Below are 16,429 nucleotides of genomic sequence, written 5' to 3' on the forward strand. Positions count from 1 at the left end.
TTGTGCTTGCCTTGTAAAATATACTGAAATGACAAGGGACATACCAGCGTTGGATGGAGAAGCTGAAAGTGTTGAACAAGAGGTTCATGGACCTAAAGAGATCATTGAAAGACCAAAATGGGACAATAAAGTTCAATATTTGCTAACCTGCATAGGTTTTGCTGTGGGACTTGGTAATGTGTGGAGATTCCCATACCTGTGTCAAATCTATGGTGGAGGTAAGAGCATTTCATTTACAGTGTGCCTTGTACTGATAAAACAAAAAGTTAAGTTGAACAGACAAAAGTCTGGCTTGTCATTTGGTCAATTATCCACTGACTCTGTTTCTAAAATGAGAAACTGTATAAAAACTGCTCCTCAATGCTGTTATTCAAAAACTAGATGGTTTCTTTTTTTGTCATCTTCATTCCCATCAGAAAATACCAATTTCTTAAAACATAACTTGTGTAAATTACAATCTCTCCAGGATAACTATGACCACAGTCACACACTCCCCAAAACCAGTTCTACTGGCTCAATAACACAATAGTCACATTTTTTGTTGAGTTTTCTCATTAGCCTTTATTTAAGCTTTAACTTTCATTTTACAACTTAATAAATACATCTGATTGATAAACTTGGCAATTATTTTCATTAGTACGTGTGGTTTGTTTCCAATTACTCACAGTGTACTTATTGGAAATTAAATATAGGGCCAAACTGACCATCACATTTACACATATTTTTCAAAATGTTTTATCTGGCTGTCAAAATGTCAGTAGAATTATCAGTAAATTAAGTAATCAGTAAATTATCTACTTTTTTTGCTTTTTGATCTAAAAAAAATGAAGAATTTCAGTCTGCATGATCATTTTTCCAAACATGTCTGACTGGGAGGATTTTAATATTCTAGTTGTTTTAGTGAGAAATAATGCCTCAGTCCAATGTCATTGCTTACATTTTCTTCAGAGCTGTGGCTCATCTGCTCGAGACAAATTCTACTTGGCCACATCACAACTATATTATACTATACAGGAAATCACACTATTGCACTAGATCTTAGCTGTTGAGATCCATTGTGATGTATAAGAGTGATAAACACTGAATGCTGAATGACCTTCAACCATAAAGTTTTTGTTAAGTAAAGTCAGCTGCTTACAAAGGAAAAGTCATGTTTGTTGTTTAATTGTGAGTTATCACTATGCTTTGACTCAATATTATCAATAATGAATTTGTTTTACTTCAAGGGGCATTTCTGATTCCTTATGTCATTGCCTTGGTGTTTGAGGGACTTCCTTTGCTGCACATGGAACTGGCCATTGGACAACGGCTCCGCATGGGAAGTGTTGGGGTCTGGAATTCAATCTCCCCATATCTGGGAGGTGTAGGTGAGACAGTTTGGTATCGAAGCGCTTTGCAAATATTGGAATTCACTTCTGAACGTGAGATGTCCAAAATCGGGAAAGTACAGTACAACAATTGTGTAAAACTTTAGTTGATTGTTTTCCTTGAGGTCAGTGTCATCCATAGCATTTAGCACCATTGCTTAGTGAATAATGTCCATTTGTATACACAGGTGTGGCTTCCATGGCTGTGTCTTTCCTAGTTGGTCTGTTCTACAACATGATCTTGGCGTGGGTCCTCTGGTACTTCTTCCACTCCTTTCAAAGTCCACTTCCCTGGAAGGACTGTCCATTAAACTTGAATCATACTGGTAATTTTTCATTACAATATAAATTAACAATAAACACTGAATACTAACTAAAGTAAAAGATAGCCAGGCCTATTAATTAATCATGATATGAATAATCTCTTTGATACAGGCTATGTAAGTGAATGTGAAAAGAGCTCGTCAGTGAACTATTTCTGGTATCATGAAACACTGAACACAACACCAAACATCGAGACTAGCGGGTCCTTACAGTGGTGGCTCGTACTCTGTCTTGCATCTGCTTGGTGCCTCGTGTACATCTGCTTCATACGTGGAATTGAGACTATTGGAAAGGTAATTTGCCTGTCTGATGTAATGCTAAAATTATTTTATTATCATTATTTATTGTTATATCTGCTAGTACAGAACCAGAAATTACTGTCAAGATGTTGGTACCATTAGAGTAATACTGGATTTCCTCAGACTGATTTGCAAGTGCTAAAAGACACAATATAAAACGGATCTTAATTTTGCACCAACACAAGTAGAAATACAGCTGTCTTGTAAGCATTAAGGTCCTTTCAGAAAAATTCACCACAAGGTACAACAGCTAAAAAGTCAAACAAAAAATTCAGCAAAGGCAGGACTCATCAATGATCTTGTTTCACAAGGTGATATATGGAAGACGGGTGCTTATAATCCAAACAAGTGACAGTACCTACAGTGTTTGCAGCAATAAAAAGCCTTTCGTACCTTGAGGCTCTCAACAACACCCTCACAAAACGGCCTGCACATGGCCAAATGAAGTTAAACAGAAGTACATGCAACGGGTTCGAAAAATGTCCAATTCTGGTTGATGTGAAATATTTCATCAGCATCCAAACTTTTTCAACAGGCTATTTATGTCACAGCCATCTTTCCGTATATTGTTTTGACCATCTTCTTAATCAGAGCCTTGACTCTGTCTGGGGCCACTGATGGCTTAATATATCTCTTCACGCCAAATGTAAGTTTGTCATTCGTTTCTCACAGAAATAATTTCAAGAAAAGATGTGATGAGTAAAATCTGATATCTAATCAACAATTAATATGTTCATCACAGTGGGAAACCCTGAAAAACCCTAAGGTCTGGTTGGATGCTGCTACTCAGATCTTTTTCTCTTTGTCTTTGGCCTTTGGGGGACTTATTGCTTTTTCCAGTTATAATCCTCAGAAGTAAGTAGTACATATTTTCATTCATGAATGACAGTACCATGTGAAAGAACTTAAAAAAGTAAAACAAAACTGAGACAGTACTTTATCTTTGCAGGAATGATTGTGGGAGAGACGCCCTCATTGTTGGATGTGTGAACAGTTTAACGTCACTATATGCTTCAATTCCTATTTTTGCCATTCTTGGATTTAAAGCAAATGAAAACTACAATAACTGTAAAAATTGGTATGTACCATTGAGGTAATTATGGTGTGCCACAGTACAGTGTATCCAGATTGATAATTAAACAGTATTATCATTATTAGATGTGAAGCTGACAATTATGTAATTACAAGCTGTCAGACCCCATAGCAATAATAAACAATGTACACCACTTTAGTATCAGTCAAAATCAGTCACTACAAAGAAGTAAAGATTTGACATTTGCGTTTTGACTTAAATGTTATCAATTAGCCAGGAAAAATTTTTTCTCAATGAATTAATAAATAGATTTTCAGCTGTAGTTATTAACATAATCATTATTGTATCAGTGATGCTTGTAATACTATTGTTAACTGATTTAATTTCTTATTGATTTTAGGAACATACTAACATTGACAAATGCATTTAACATTGGGGATGAAAACATAACTCTTGAAAACTATGATGACTGGTTAAACTATCTCAACACAACTGATCCCTCAGAGGTCGAAAGCCTCAGTCTAAAGACTTGTGATCTGCAGACGTTCCTGGACCAGGTAAGTTAAATAGAAAATTAAAATAATTTTGATTTTAACAGTTTTCTCAAACAAATTTTGTGAGGTGGTCGCATACAAAATCATGTATGACATCTTACCTGTAGAGCGCCTCTGGAACTGGACTGGCCTTCATCGTGTTTACTGAGGCGGTGATACAGATGCCAGGCTCTCAGGTGTGGGCAGTGCTCTTCTTCGTCATGCTCTTCTGCCTCGGCCTCTCCTCAATGTTTGGAAATCTAGAGGGGGTCCTTACTCCTCTGCTGGACCTGCACGTTATTCCATCCTGGCTTCCTAAGGAAATTTTCACAGGTAGACCGAAAGAGTTTATAACTACATCTGGTGTTTGCAATCATGGCACTTGGAGAACTGACAACACAAGTTTGCACTGTATTATACTGCAGCTCCATGAACTCATCCTAAGAAAGGCCCTGGCCATGCTGGACGGTTCTGATTGCCCTGCAGAGGGTTTTTGAGCTCCTACGTTCAGGACACAGAGTGCATGCTCAAAGGACAAAAACATACAAAGTCTCTTTTGAATGCACAGATATTAGTAGCCTGAATTTGCACTTGTGTCTGTGCTAAGCAATTTATGATTGAGGCGATCTTGCATTTGTACAGTTTGACCCTGTGATCTGTCTAGATCTGTCTTTATATATACTGAACTGCAACCAAATTTCTCCTTGTTCCCCTTTTGACTTGACTTGATTACGATATTATCAAAAAGGAGAAAAAATGATGAGGTTAGGTGCAAAATATCCATTACTTTCTATACATTAAAGTGATTATGACACACAAACAAAAGTCACATGTGAAAACCCCACCTTTGGATTTAAAGTAACTGTGCCTTTCGGTTACATTGGTTTTGATAGGAACTCTTAATGTGTTCATATGCCATATGTTTTCGAGGTGAATATATGAATTAATAGTTTATATGTGAGAAAAACATGTACATTTGCCATGTCAGAATCCATGTTCTTGTAGGATGCCAATAGCAAATTCTCTTTCAGATACACATGCTTTCAAAATATTTTTGAACAGGTAGACGAGGTTTCCATACTAAAAAATTCAGCATATTAATCACCATGACATGAAACATAATCGGAAACTCCTATAATGTCTTTTTTTGCTTACAGGGTTAATATGCCTTACCTCCTTTGCTGTGGCCCTCATCTTTACTTTGGGCTCTGGAAACTACTGGCTGGAGATATTCAACATCTATGTGGGATCCATGCCTCTGCTCATAATAGCGTTCTTTGAGATCACCAGTGTGGCATACATCTATGGAATAAAAAGGTTATTCATGTCACTCATGTTATACTTGTATTACATCATATTTGAATGGTTTGACAATGTGTTCCCATTTGCCCACAGGTTTAATGACGACATTGAATGGATGACAGGTAGGAGACCAAACATCTACTGGCAGGCCTGTTGGCGCTTCATCAGTCCTTTAATGCTTCTGCTGGTTTTTGTGGCATACGTTATAGTCGAGGCTCAAAAACGACCAACATATAATGCCTGGAACCCAGATTACGTAAGAAAGAGTTTACTGTTGCACATTATCACTGTGTAGAAATTTGTTAAATCTGGAAAACAGACATTGACATTGAACTCCATTACCTCTACAGGTGCACTTCCCCCTTGCTGATGTTCTGGACTATCCTGAATGGGTTTATGCTATCTGTGTGCTCTTATCGGTCCTTCCTATAGTCTCCATCCCTCTTGTGGCTCTCTACAAATTCATGGGCTTCCTGAAGAAGTACATCACAAACAGGCACAACCAAAACCCATATGCAAACGACTTCTGTCAGGGAGAACTATGAATGAAAATTTGTAGCGGCTCTATTGATCGGTGGTCAGGACTACCAGTGGTACATGAGATTTTTTTGTCATTCAATATCTTCTTATTGTGTATATTCATTTGAGAACAAAAAGACAAACAAAACGTTTTTAGAGATTAGATTTAGAGATTGTTTTCATGATGTTTTCTATTTTTTGTATAATGTGGTATTGCAAGCTTCTAATCACATTACAATGTAAATGATATTATCACTGTGTAGCATATTGGTAGTAGCAGCTGTAATTCTAGTATATTTGCTAAATTAAAATGCATAAATTTTGTCATAATTTACACAAGTGCATTTATATTGGTGGAGGAAATGTAAAAACAGTTAACCAGATCAAATCAATGCAAGTCAATATCCCTGAGAATACCAAAGGCTAGAAATGAACCAGGTTTGTGTCCATATTTGATTAAAGGAAGACAATAGTTAATTTCCTGTGTTGATGTTTTGAATGGGAGAGTGATGAATAACTTTTCTGAATGGTTTGTGATAAGCGCTTTATTAAATCTTGAAAAAAAAAATACCACAATGATGTTCAGTACAAATGTGAACAGCACAGCCACATGAGCTGATACTTACAGCGCTGCTGGATCTGTATGTTGAACGTCAACATAGTATTTGCATTCCTGTCTGCCAAGGAAACTGCTCTTACGTCATATAATATAGTTATTTGCTTCGTAACTGTAACTCGCTATCTGTTACCTGCAAGGATGAAGAGTGATGTAGTGGTGCATGTGTCCTTTATGTAACGTTTTTGCATGTCAACAGTGCATGTGGGTGTATGCGAGTAGTGGACTGTGCTTGAGTGCGTGAGGTTGCATGCATGTGCCCACTGACCATGCGCATGTGCGTGCATGTGTGTATTTTGAGTCATACGAGTTACACAGTTGTCCTTTTTGTGGTGTGGGTGGACAGTGATATTGTCCTCCCAGTGTCACGTGCTTTGGAATATGCTGGCTGCCTTTGTTGTCCCGCTGCCTGTTCTGCTTTTCTGGCACTTTCATACAATGGTGCACTTGAACACTGTGATGTTATTAAGCCTTTCAAACTACTACAGCTTGAATTCCAGCTCTCAGGAAAGACTAGCATCCTAATGTAGGATACATGGCACAAGATACATCATCGAGGAACAACAGCAAGGACTGAGTGTAACATCAAAACAAAGGTGACGATTGAGCCTGCATTGACTTATGGGTGCTTTCATTTACTGTCTGTTCAAACCTGCATTTATAGCGCTATGCAAGGTATCAAGCTAATGCTATTTTCATTATTGACATATCTAAATAACTGACAAAATCTTACTGTTTAACATTTTTTCTGCTTAACAATCACTATCTAATCCTTTAGTAATTTTGGAAAAAACTAATTCAATGTGATTGATGTGAAGGAAATTAGGACGACTTACTAATACAGTGTTGCAAGAGGAGAGGAGAGGTTACAGCGGTTAACTGAGTTCAAAAGGACATGGCGTTTCAACTTTTAGTGCATAAAGTTGCTAGCTGTGAAAAGTAAATTGTGTATTTAATTAGTCACTATAATATTGCCAAATGTTATGTTTTAGTGCTGTCAGTAGTACAATATGTAAATAACCAGTACCAAATAAGTGGTCTACACATTCTTGTGGTCATCACTTGGATGTTTTTGAAGACACAAACATCTAAGTGATGCCACGTCCTAAAGTAGTAAACATTGTAGTATCAACCATGGGATGAGAGTGTGACAAGTTCAACAATTTTTTGACCTACGATCCTACACTAGGCCATGTCCCAGCAAGCAGATGCCTCGCAGCGAGGAGGGGTTGTGGTCGAGTTTGAGTCAGAGGACATCAGGGATGCGAGAACTAAAAAAGCTAGGAGTATACCAGGTGAACTCTCCTTTAAATCCAATTAGAATTTGTGCAATGTGTTTGTAGCATATAGAATGTGTGCTTATTCGCTTTTCATGCATTTCCCTGTAAGGTTCAGCTCTAATCTACCTCAAGGGTCCCAAGTTTCTCATCTATGTCAGTGGAGCATTGTCAATGTGGGTAAGAATCATTTCCTGAAGGAACAGATTCCTAGAGAAATAGATAAGACATCGACACTTAAATAACCTGCAAGGTAGTCTTCTTACTGTAGACTGTGTGACAGCATACAGACAGCACCTTGAAAAACAGCACATAATGATGACCTTCTATGTTGTGTTAAACAGGGTGACCGCATGTGGCACTTTGCAATCTCTGTGTTCCTGATTGAGCTGTATGGCCGTAACCTGCTGTTGACTGCGGTGTTTGGATTGGTAGTGGCTGGGTCAGTGCTCCTACTTGGGGCTTTGATTGGAGACTGGGTTGATCGGAATCCCAGGAATAAAGGTCTGCACAATAATTTCACACCACTTTTGAAAATTTTAGCATGCAGTACATCACAGAACAGTGATATATATCAGTGGATCTCAATCTTGGGCCCAGAAGTCTGCTGGTTTCCTATCCGACCAGGTGGTAAATTGCATTCCCTTGATGTCTGAAGTGTAAATCAGTCCCGATTTGATAGCTAGGCTCCACACCAGCAGGATTCAAGGCACAAGGTTCACAGCCACTGACTCATATCTGTAAAGGCTAGCATTCATTTTCTACAAAATATATCACCTACATTCTAAAAGTCTAAAACTGTTTTTCTGTTCCCTATTTTAGTTGCACATGCATCTCTTTTCATTCAGAACATCTCAGTGACAGTATGTAGCATTGTGCTCATGTTGGTCTTCTTATATAAGCAAAGGATTGAACAGATCTGGGACGGATGGCTTACTGTGAGTAGACACTACATATTTGACTAATAATAACATTTCATAACTTGATAGCATGTTGACCTGCAAACAGAATACTCACCATGATTATCACACAGAGGAGTTATTGCTGCTGTTGTTCCCTCTGTCCTGTGTCCCTGTTGTCTCTGCTTCTGAGCTTGTGGCTACTCTGTGCTGTCATAGTAACATGTTGCATCGCAAAACTCACACAAGGTGGTTTGTTATACGGTGGTGATCATCCTGGCAGATGTGGCAAACCTTGCAAGCACAGCACTGACCATTGCCATTCAGAGGGACTGGATTGTGGTTATCACAGGCTACAACCGAGGCCACCTAGCTGGTGAGGGGATTCATGCTCTGTTAATGCACATATCGGTTTGTATTCCATGTCAAACACTTGAACTACAGGGAACATCAGGTAATGATCCGTTTCTGTTCTTGCTGAAAGTCCCCTAGTGGAAGCGCATTAACCTCTGTGTCTTTGGTTCTAACAAAAGGAATGAATGCAACCATGAGGCGGATAGATCAGGTGACTAACATCCTGGCCCCACTAGCAGTGGGACAGGTCATGACCCTGGCCTCCAATGTAGTTGGCTGTGGCTTCATCCTGGGCTGGAACCTTGTGTCTCTCATTGTGGAGTTCTTCTTCTTGTCACGAGTTTACCGCATCGTCCCTGCCCTTTCAGTCAAACCACCACTGGTGGAGGAGGACCAAGTGTTTCTGCAAATGAGTGACAGGAGAGAGTCACAAGGTATGGATTGGATCAAACTTTTTTGAAGATTTCTGACTAACCCTGTATCCCTAGACTTTAACATTAAATAGTTAGAAGATTGACGGAAAATTAGGATTATGGAGTCCTACACATAAGGAGGGACCTTGTAGATATATATGAAAAATAATACATTTAAGAGATATGTTAGCAATGCTTGCTTGTAGTTTGCAACGAAGAGATGACACACAGCATCTATTATTATCTGCTAGTAATTATGCAATGCTTGCGGGTATCAATATTAGCATACTACAGTATAAATTAAAAATCACTTTCTACTCAGTCTCGATTACCATTTACATTATAGTGGTTCCTCTTAAAAAGGTCAGTATAAAAGTGCAAATAAGGATCGAGCAGTAGACATCATTAAGGGTACTAATGTAGCGAGTTTTGTGCCAAAAGATGTTCATGTGGCTTCAGGGAATGACACTAAATAATTTGGCATTTCTTTAAAATAACATGAGAAGATTTTGTGTATCGTTTCATATTTTTGACATCATGGTCCTCCAGATTGTGATGGGTAGCATATGTTAGATTAAAAACAGCTGTAATTAGCCTGGAGCCATCGTCTGTGGCGGCCTTAATGAGCACTTTAAATTCATTTATTCTAGGCAATAGAGGACAATCGCATTAAAAGGTCCAATGGCATTATAGAGTAAACGATCAAGGTCCATAGGTTCACTGAAGCCCATTATTTGAAGATACAATCCTCATTTTGTGTACAGGACAGAACCCTAATGCTAAAGTCTGCATGACATTAGCAGCCCACGTAGATTAGTGTGGATGTCTGTATTTGACAGATAATGTGGACTATGTCATGACATGAAGTTGACAGGGTGCAGAGCAACAACTGAGGATTGGGCCTTTAATACTGATGAACATATGTGATGGATGGCATTCCTCTTTCTTATCAGATGACCGTAATGTTGCACAACCTCAACCTCTGACAGAAGGTAACTGCAACACAAGCCTGCACCTCAAAGAAATCACCAATCTGCCGCTGTGTTTCCGGAGGTTTCGCTGGCTGGTGAGCACCTGTAAGGATGGCTGGAGGGCCTACTATCGCCAGCCCGTCTTCCTGGCAGGAATGGGTCTTGCTTTCCTCTACACCACAGTCTTGGGCTTTGACTGCATCACCACTGGGTATGCCTATACTCAGGGCATAAGCGGCTCTCTCCTTAGTCTGCTGATGGGTGTGTCAGCTATCACAGGGCTAATGGGCACTGTGATGTTCACCAGACTCAGGAAGACATATGGCCTGGTTAACACAGGCATCATCTCAAGCTGCCTCCACCTGGGCTGCTTGCTGCTGTGTGTGTGCTCTGTGTTTGCCCCTGGCAGCCCTATGGATCTTAGCTTGCTGATGCCCTACATTAACTCCAACTCCTCTAATGAGCTCGGTGGGATGGCGAGCCAAAGGCAAAAACATACTTACCCTCTGAGGGGAGGCAGCAATCAGCCACTGCTACCCGACCGTTCCTCCATCCACTGGACCAACAACACTGTGCTTTTTGACAACGTGCCCTCTGGTACAGCGCCAGAATCTTACATCTCCATTATCCTGCTGTTCTTGGGTGTCATCACAGCACGTATTGGTGAGTAGACAGAGAAAGCTGACTGGTTTCAATGGACACCAATACTTGAATTATTAAGTGAGAAAGCTGTACAGCCTGGAACATACATTAGCATGGGTGAGATTATCAGCCAATATTAACTTATCATGACTACATTGCTTTCTATCTTTGGCAATAAATAATGTTTAAGGTCATTTAGGAAGTGGTGCCATTACCTGGTCTATCCACCAGAGAGCACTGTCAAAAACTCTTAATTCAGTACATACATTAGTGACATCTACAGTGTTTCTCTTTTATTTTTGGTATGTGAATTTTTCATTGATACTCAACAGTAGAGTTGCAATGTCACAGTATTCTCATAGTTTAAGGATCCTCAAAAATATGTCAATGTCGGTATCAGCCTAAAAAAGTATAGGGTGAACTATCGTTAACTACTCTATTAGTTCAATTATTGTCCGAGAGGCTGAATAAATGACCTGCTGGTATGACTATTTGCAAGTTTAATGGCCAGAACAACATTTCAACCCCATTGACATCTGTGTTTTAGGTCTTTGGTCCTTTGACCTGACAGTGACCCAGCTCCTGCAGGAGAACATCTGTGAGTCAGAGAGGGGTGTGGTAAACGGGGTACAGAGCTCTATGAATTACCTGATGGATCTGCTTCACTTCATCATGGTGATCTCCGCTCCACAGCCACATCACTTTGGCATCCTAGTTATCATTTCTGTATTATTCATCACTACCGGGCACACTATGTACTTCCTGTATGCACACAAAGCCAAGAGAAAACGCCGCCTTGACACATAATGAGCAGACATGGCCAACACATCCAAGCATGAGATGCTTACCAGCACTGACTCCACTCTGCACCTGTGAAATGAATGTCTCCCTCCTGTTCTTTCAGCAATCTTATTGCAACACTCCACAACCGACTTAGCCATTCATTTCAGCACAACACAGCAAGTGCCTGTCCCACCTAGGTTGTTTTCTTCCTGCGGGGCCATGTGCCTTAGCAGCAAACAAGAACTCAGGTGAAATAGAGTGGGAGACACGCTCTCCCTTCGTGTACATAAGTTGAGGTGGCTACAATAAATGCAGCAATGGTACCTCCAGGGGAAGTGTCCTAATCTAACATTCAACAGGACACAAATGTAACGGCTTAGGCACTGGGACATGCCTTTGCAAACCCTGAAGGATTACTGCAAGACTTTCATCAAACAAGCCTGTTAACTTACATAGCTTTTTGGATGGGAGGAGGGATGGATGGAGAGATTTTTCTAACCTTCACTCAGCAAAGAACTGGTGTTGTGAGGAAAACATAACAGTGACACACGAACACACAAACAAGACGAGACAGTACTTCTACAAGTGGCATCGATGTTACTGATCCGTCCACTTGGAAATATTCCAGGATGTCCAAAAAGGAGCATAAAGGGAACTTGATGTGAGATTGCTTGATTAAAAAAAATGAGAAAGGCAGCCCCCCTTTAATGGACAGAAGTGAAAGGACAAAGTATTTCCTTCCCCTGGTTTGTTTCTCTGTGGATGAATCGAGCAAACATTTGCCTTTCTTCTATGCATGTAAACCTGGTTTATGGATTACAACAAAAACATTATCACATCACGCCATGTACTTTAGTCATACTTCATACAAACTATTCTATTCTAATTGCTTGTGTACTTAGATAAATAAAAATAGTTTCCAAACTTTCTTTCCTTCCAATATAAGGTGTGATATTAATAGTTTTATAGATATCCGCGAGGAAAGCAATCTTCATTTTGTGACATGTTTGAAATCAGTGATAGCTATATGTTGATAGCAAATGTCGATCACTGCTATTGGCAGTGTTGTATTACACTTTGCTTCATTCTTTTGTAGTTCTGATGAACTGAACATTACCTTACCTCAACTAAGAACAAGAATACTGTTGGGAATATGACTTGGGAATTACTCTCAGCTACTGTATGTTTTCATATCTCCTTCATGTACAGTGGAAAAAACATCAAAGTTTAACCTTTTGTCATACAACCAGCAACACATCTGAATATATTTGTGTAATTTTCCTGTGAAATCTACGTATTGTATGTTGTCCTCATTTTTCAGACTGATACTTATGATAATAAAGATGACTGAAGATGACCTTTGGCCTCAAGTCTTCTGATCGGAATAATCCACAAATATATGTAAAATAAAGTGCTACACGTGTTAGGCTAGATGAAATGCTACCAAATCATCTACGGTACATAGTATATACACTGCAAAATCTCATTCATGGCATTGTTAATCCATTTGGCCGTATTCACAGCCTGATACTCCAATTCAACCTTCACAAGTTTAATGTTAGAGCTGGAATCATGCCAGCCAGCTGGTCCAAATCTGTCTGTCCCTCGTGGAGTCAGAAACTTACAGAATCCTTGGCTCACAGGGGAGTTATGAGATATTTTGCTGACAACCTCCTTTAATAACCCCTGTAGTCTACTAAATCTACTAGATATCTTGTAAAAGCTGAGCTATATCATTGTGGTGTTAACAGCCTACATAATCAGTCAGAATCAAGCTGTAGCACCCTTAAAGTCTCCGTTGTTGCTGGGAGAAATACACATAATGTAGAGGGGGAGGCTGCAAGAAGGAGACATAAAACACTTACACAGCCAGAGGCCATGGGCAAATGTAATGGCTTTTTTTGGCCAGTAGAGGTCCACGTCACATTAAATGGTCATCACTATGCCAGTATATGAACGCTTTGGGCCTTTGTGCATTAAAACCATAGACATAAGACACAATACCCATACAGTATCTTTAGACTTAATCCTCAGAGTGATTATAGTACTGATAACTATTATCCAGAGGACGGCATACGAGTATGAAAGAATAATGCAAACACAAGAGGGAAAGCATATACAGCTGAATATCCACTCCAGCTATCCTCATCTGTAATGTCCATTATAGTATCCAGGTGCACCAGTAGTATTGATCAATAAAGAACATGAGTAGCCAAGAGGAAGCCAAGAACAATTGTTACCTGCAATGTTGCTACCATGAAAGCCATTATACTGGCTTACCACCACTACTACTACTTAGTAGTGTCAGCACTGTACATTTAGGTTTGTGTGGCAATTGAAAGCCCCACACATTTTTAAATGTTGTTCTCATTCAATAATAATGATGATACTGACCACTAGTATCTGCCACCATTATGCTGTAAACCCCTATTCCATCGCAGCCGTGACTTGTCACACCAAATAAAGGTTATAATACCTCCATCAAGATCACCAGCAGGATGTAGTGACCTTGGTAATGAACAGAAACCAGGAGTAGGCTGGTAAAGACAACTAGCCTGGAGCTGTCGTTGTGGGTGGCCATTTTCCTGGAAGCAGTAAACACTACTGCACACTCGATAAATATCAAGCTTGAAAATTAATCAGTACAGGTCATCAGTCAATTCTTTTAGTCGTATGTTACTTTGCATAAGTATGAGTTTTGAAGTAAAAGGCATGCATAAATATACAAAGCATCGCAGGAAAAAAATAACTGAATTATCAAATAATTACTTTGATACTGTTAGAGGCCTCACATCTCTGGTGTTAGAGTCTGTGTTGATCCAACAAATATGTCAGGAAATAAAGCTACCCTGATGTAGCCCAACAGCATTTTATTGAATTTCACTGTGGGGATATGCTGCCAAGTTGAGGGTAAAAATGAGTGTCACTAGCCCTAAATTCACTGGGGCCAGTTGAGCCAAGCTCAGGTGGTTGGCCAAGTTGGGTGTTGAAGAGGCATATCTGCTAACATCTCATGCAGCTGCAATGCCAAAGAAAATAATTCAGATTAGCAGGGAGGTGTCCAACTCTCAACACAATGAAGTTAACTCTTTTCCAAGCCTTGATGATTAAGGGTTTTGAATATAGCTACTGCCTTAATCTGCCAACAACACCTTGTGCTTCACGTGTTATTTATATTCCTTAAATATCCTCACTATGATGGAGGAAGTCCCAAAAGTAGCATCCATATTGGTGTCATAGCCATAAACTTAACCTGTGCCCCCCACGGTACAAGCAGGAACACACAATGGAAACACAAACTCAAGTTCAAAACCAAAAAAGACCAAAACCAAGAAAAAAGTAAGCTAGCCAGCTACACTGCCATGCAACGATTTGTTCAGCCACATCAATCTGTAATGTTTGTGTGTGTGGCTAGAGTGAACCTTTTCATTGTTCATTTCAGTGTCTGTTTTGTGTTTTATTTAGCTAGCTAGCTAGCTAGCGTTAGCTTCTCGCCTAGCTACCTGTGTGGCTAACGCTACAAGCTAACTGACACTAGAGTCACGGAGCTAATGGTTTCCACAAAAGCCAGAGCTGTTTGAAATGACTTACCAAGTTCGAATGACTTACCAGTGTTTTGGAGACATTAGCCGGTTCCTCAAATACTCGTCTATCCACGTTGGGAAAACTAATTCGTAAATTGAACAGTAAGAGGAGATTTTTAACATCTTTACGAAATGAAAACTGTGTTGAATGTTGTTTAGACAACGATGGCGTCCGGAAGTCACAGATGTGGTTGAACAACGTCACCAAAGCGTCGTCAATTTACTATTAGCCTCATGTCTATGTTGTATTTTCCATTATTACTTCTTGCTAATACGTGCATGTCAGTTCCCCCTAAAAACAGAGTTCTAATATACCAGGTTTAAAAATATATTTATATATATATTTAATGTAAATAGATGGAATCTTTTGTTATTCCAGCTGGATAGACTTTGAGGAAAAGGCAGCAAACAAGTGTTTTCAACGTTATAAGTGGTTTTTTTTTCCCAAGAGAAACAGATATCTCTCTTACACAAAGGTGTAGTGGACAGTATGATGCTGCTATGGTTCATAAATGTCCCTCTAAACCCACACCTGCACTCTATGGTCGCACTGACATTTCTTATGCTAGAAAATACAGGTATCAAAAATAGAAATGAGACAGAGATTACAGAAATCATTCATTCGTTTCTGTTGTTAAGTATCTTCTTTAATTAATTAAAAATAAAATAGATTGTGCAGCCTCTGAAATTTCAGTACTTCACTGGGTATCATTGTAGAAAGGGAATACTGCAACAAGCTCAAAAGAGTTTCATCACGTTTTCTTTTGCAGCGCCGTAGGCCTACAGTAACAGTGTACCTCCCGTGGTTGTCATGGTAGTCCCTGGTTAAAGACAGCGGTATTAGAGCGAGCTCGCTAACAAGTCTGACTGTAGGCGCTCTCACTTTGCAATTCATTTACTTGAGAAACTGGGTCAGTGGTAGCATATTAAAGCTTGTGTTGTCCTCCTGGCTTTGTCTCACTAAGGAATGTTCAGAAGGAGGGAGCAGGAAGGAAGACAAGATTGTTTTTAGATATTCATGGCCAATAATATCCTTAGTTTCCTTCCCCTAGTGAAATGGTATAGAATAATATACTGTGTAAATATAGAAACATATACAGTGGCTACGTATACTTGTTGCTTGTAGGTTTGCTTTGTCTTTATTTTTGAAAGGTGCTATATAAATCATCATTATTACTATCTAAAAATGTTTCCTCTCTTAATCAGTAAAATCCTGTTATATGTATGTTAGCTGAGCATGATTTTAAGAAAACTTAAGCTTAAATGAAATCCTTGAATTTGCAAATGAGGAAGAATGCCTTATGATTGCATTTTTAATATAAAGACCACAGCTACAATGAACAACTGCCAGTAAAGAGTTTAGGGATGAAATTATTTTCAGAAGTTATGTAAAAACAGGCTGATATTCACTTTGCAAGACATATACTATATATGAGGGCGATTGGCGTCTTCCCAATCAGTTACTTTGAAAGAATAAAGGAACATTGTGGAATGACGGGTCTCAACCTCACAC

General features: G+C 39.3%; 2 protein-coding genes across 2 annotated transcripts; both read left to right on the top strand.

Moving 5' to 3' along the window:
- Window positions 1-28: 28 nt before the first annotated feature.
- On the top strand, window positions 29-5,403 carry LOC139204832 (sodium-dependent neutral amino acid transporter B(0)AT3-like). The gene is made up of 12 exons (XM_070834845.1): window positions 29-218; window positions 1,227-1,367; window positions 1,556-1,693; window positions 1,803-1,984; window positions 2,526-2,636; window positions 2,733-2,845; window positions 2,940-3,068; window positions 3,424-3,580; window positions 3,685-3,889; window positions 4,714-4,873; window positions 4,952-5,114; window positions 5,209-5,403. Exons 1-12 carry the CDS (start codon window positions 29-31, stop codon window positions 5,401-5,403), a joined length of 1,884 nt encoding a protein of 627 aa, XP_070690946.1.
- A 1,782-nt stretch (window positions 5,404-7,185) lies between these two features.
- LOC139205505 (ferroportin) lies at window positions 7,186-11,356 on the top strand. Its single transcript, XM_070835747.1, has 8 exons — window positions 7,186-7,288; window positions 7,383-7,450; window positions 7,615-7,774; window positions 8,093-8,208; window positions 8,419-8,545; window positions 8,703-8,957; window positions 9,890-10,570; window positions 11,097-11,356. Exons 1-8 carry the CDS (start codon window positions 7,186-7,188, stop codon window positions 11,354-11,356), a joined length of 1,770 nt encoding a protein of 589 aa, XP_070691848.1.
- The last annotated feature ends 5,073 nt before the right edge of the window (window positions 11,357-16,429 follow it).

Source organism: Pempheris klunzingeri, chromosome 8 (genome assembly GCF_042242105.1).
Source record: "Pempheris klunzingeri isolate RE-2024b chromosome 8, fPemKlu1.hap1, whole genome shotgun sequence".
NCBI classification, from domain to species: Eukaryota; Metazoa; Chordata; class Actinopteri; order Acropomatiformes; family Pempheridae; genus Pempheris; species Pempheris klunzingeri.

Excerpts from the sequence above, each read along its gene's own strand:
- LOC139204832 (XM_070834845.1), top strand. The coding sequence starts at position 29 with ATGACAAGGGACATACCAGCGTTGGATGGAGAAGCTGAAAGTGTTGAA. Across the intron at positions 2,846-2,939 it reads TCCAGTTATAATCCTCAGAA|GAATGATTGTGGGAGAGACG; the intron begins GTAAGTAGTACA and ends TTATCTTTGCAG. Across the intron at positions 3,069-3,423 it reads TACAATAACTGTAAAAATTG|GAACATACTAACATTGACAA; the intron begins GTATGTACCATT and ends TATTGATTTTAG.
- LOC139205505 (XM_070835747.1), top strand. The coding sequence starts at position 7,186 with ATGTCCCAGCAAGCAGATGCCTCGCAGCGAGGAGGGGTTGTGGTCGAG. Across the intron at positions 8,546-8,702 it reads CAACCGAGGCCACCTAGCTG|GAATGAATGCAACCATGAGG; the intron begins GTGAGGGGATTC and ends TTCTAACAAAAG. Across the intron at positions 8,958-9,889 it reads TGACAGGAGAGAGTCACAAG|ATGACCGTAATGTTGCACAA; the intron begins GTATGGATTGGA and ends CTTTCTTATCAG.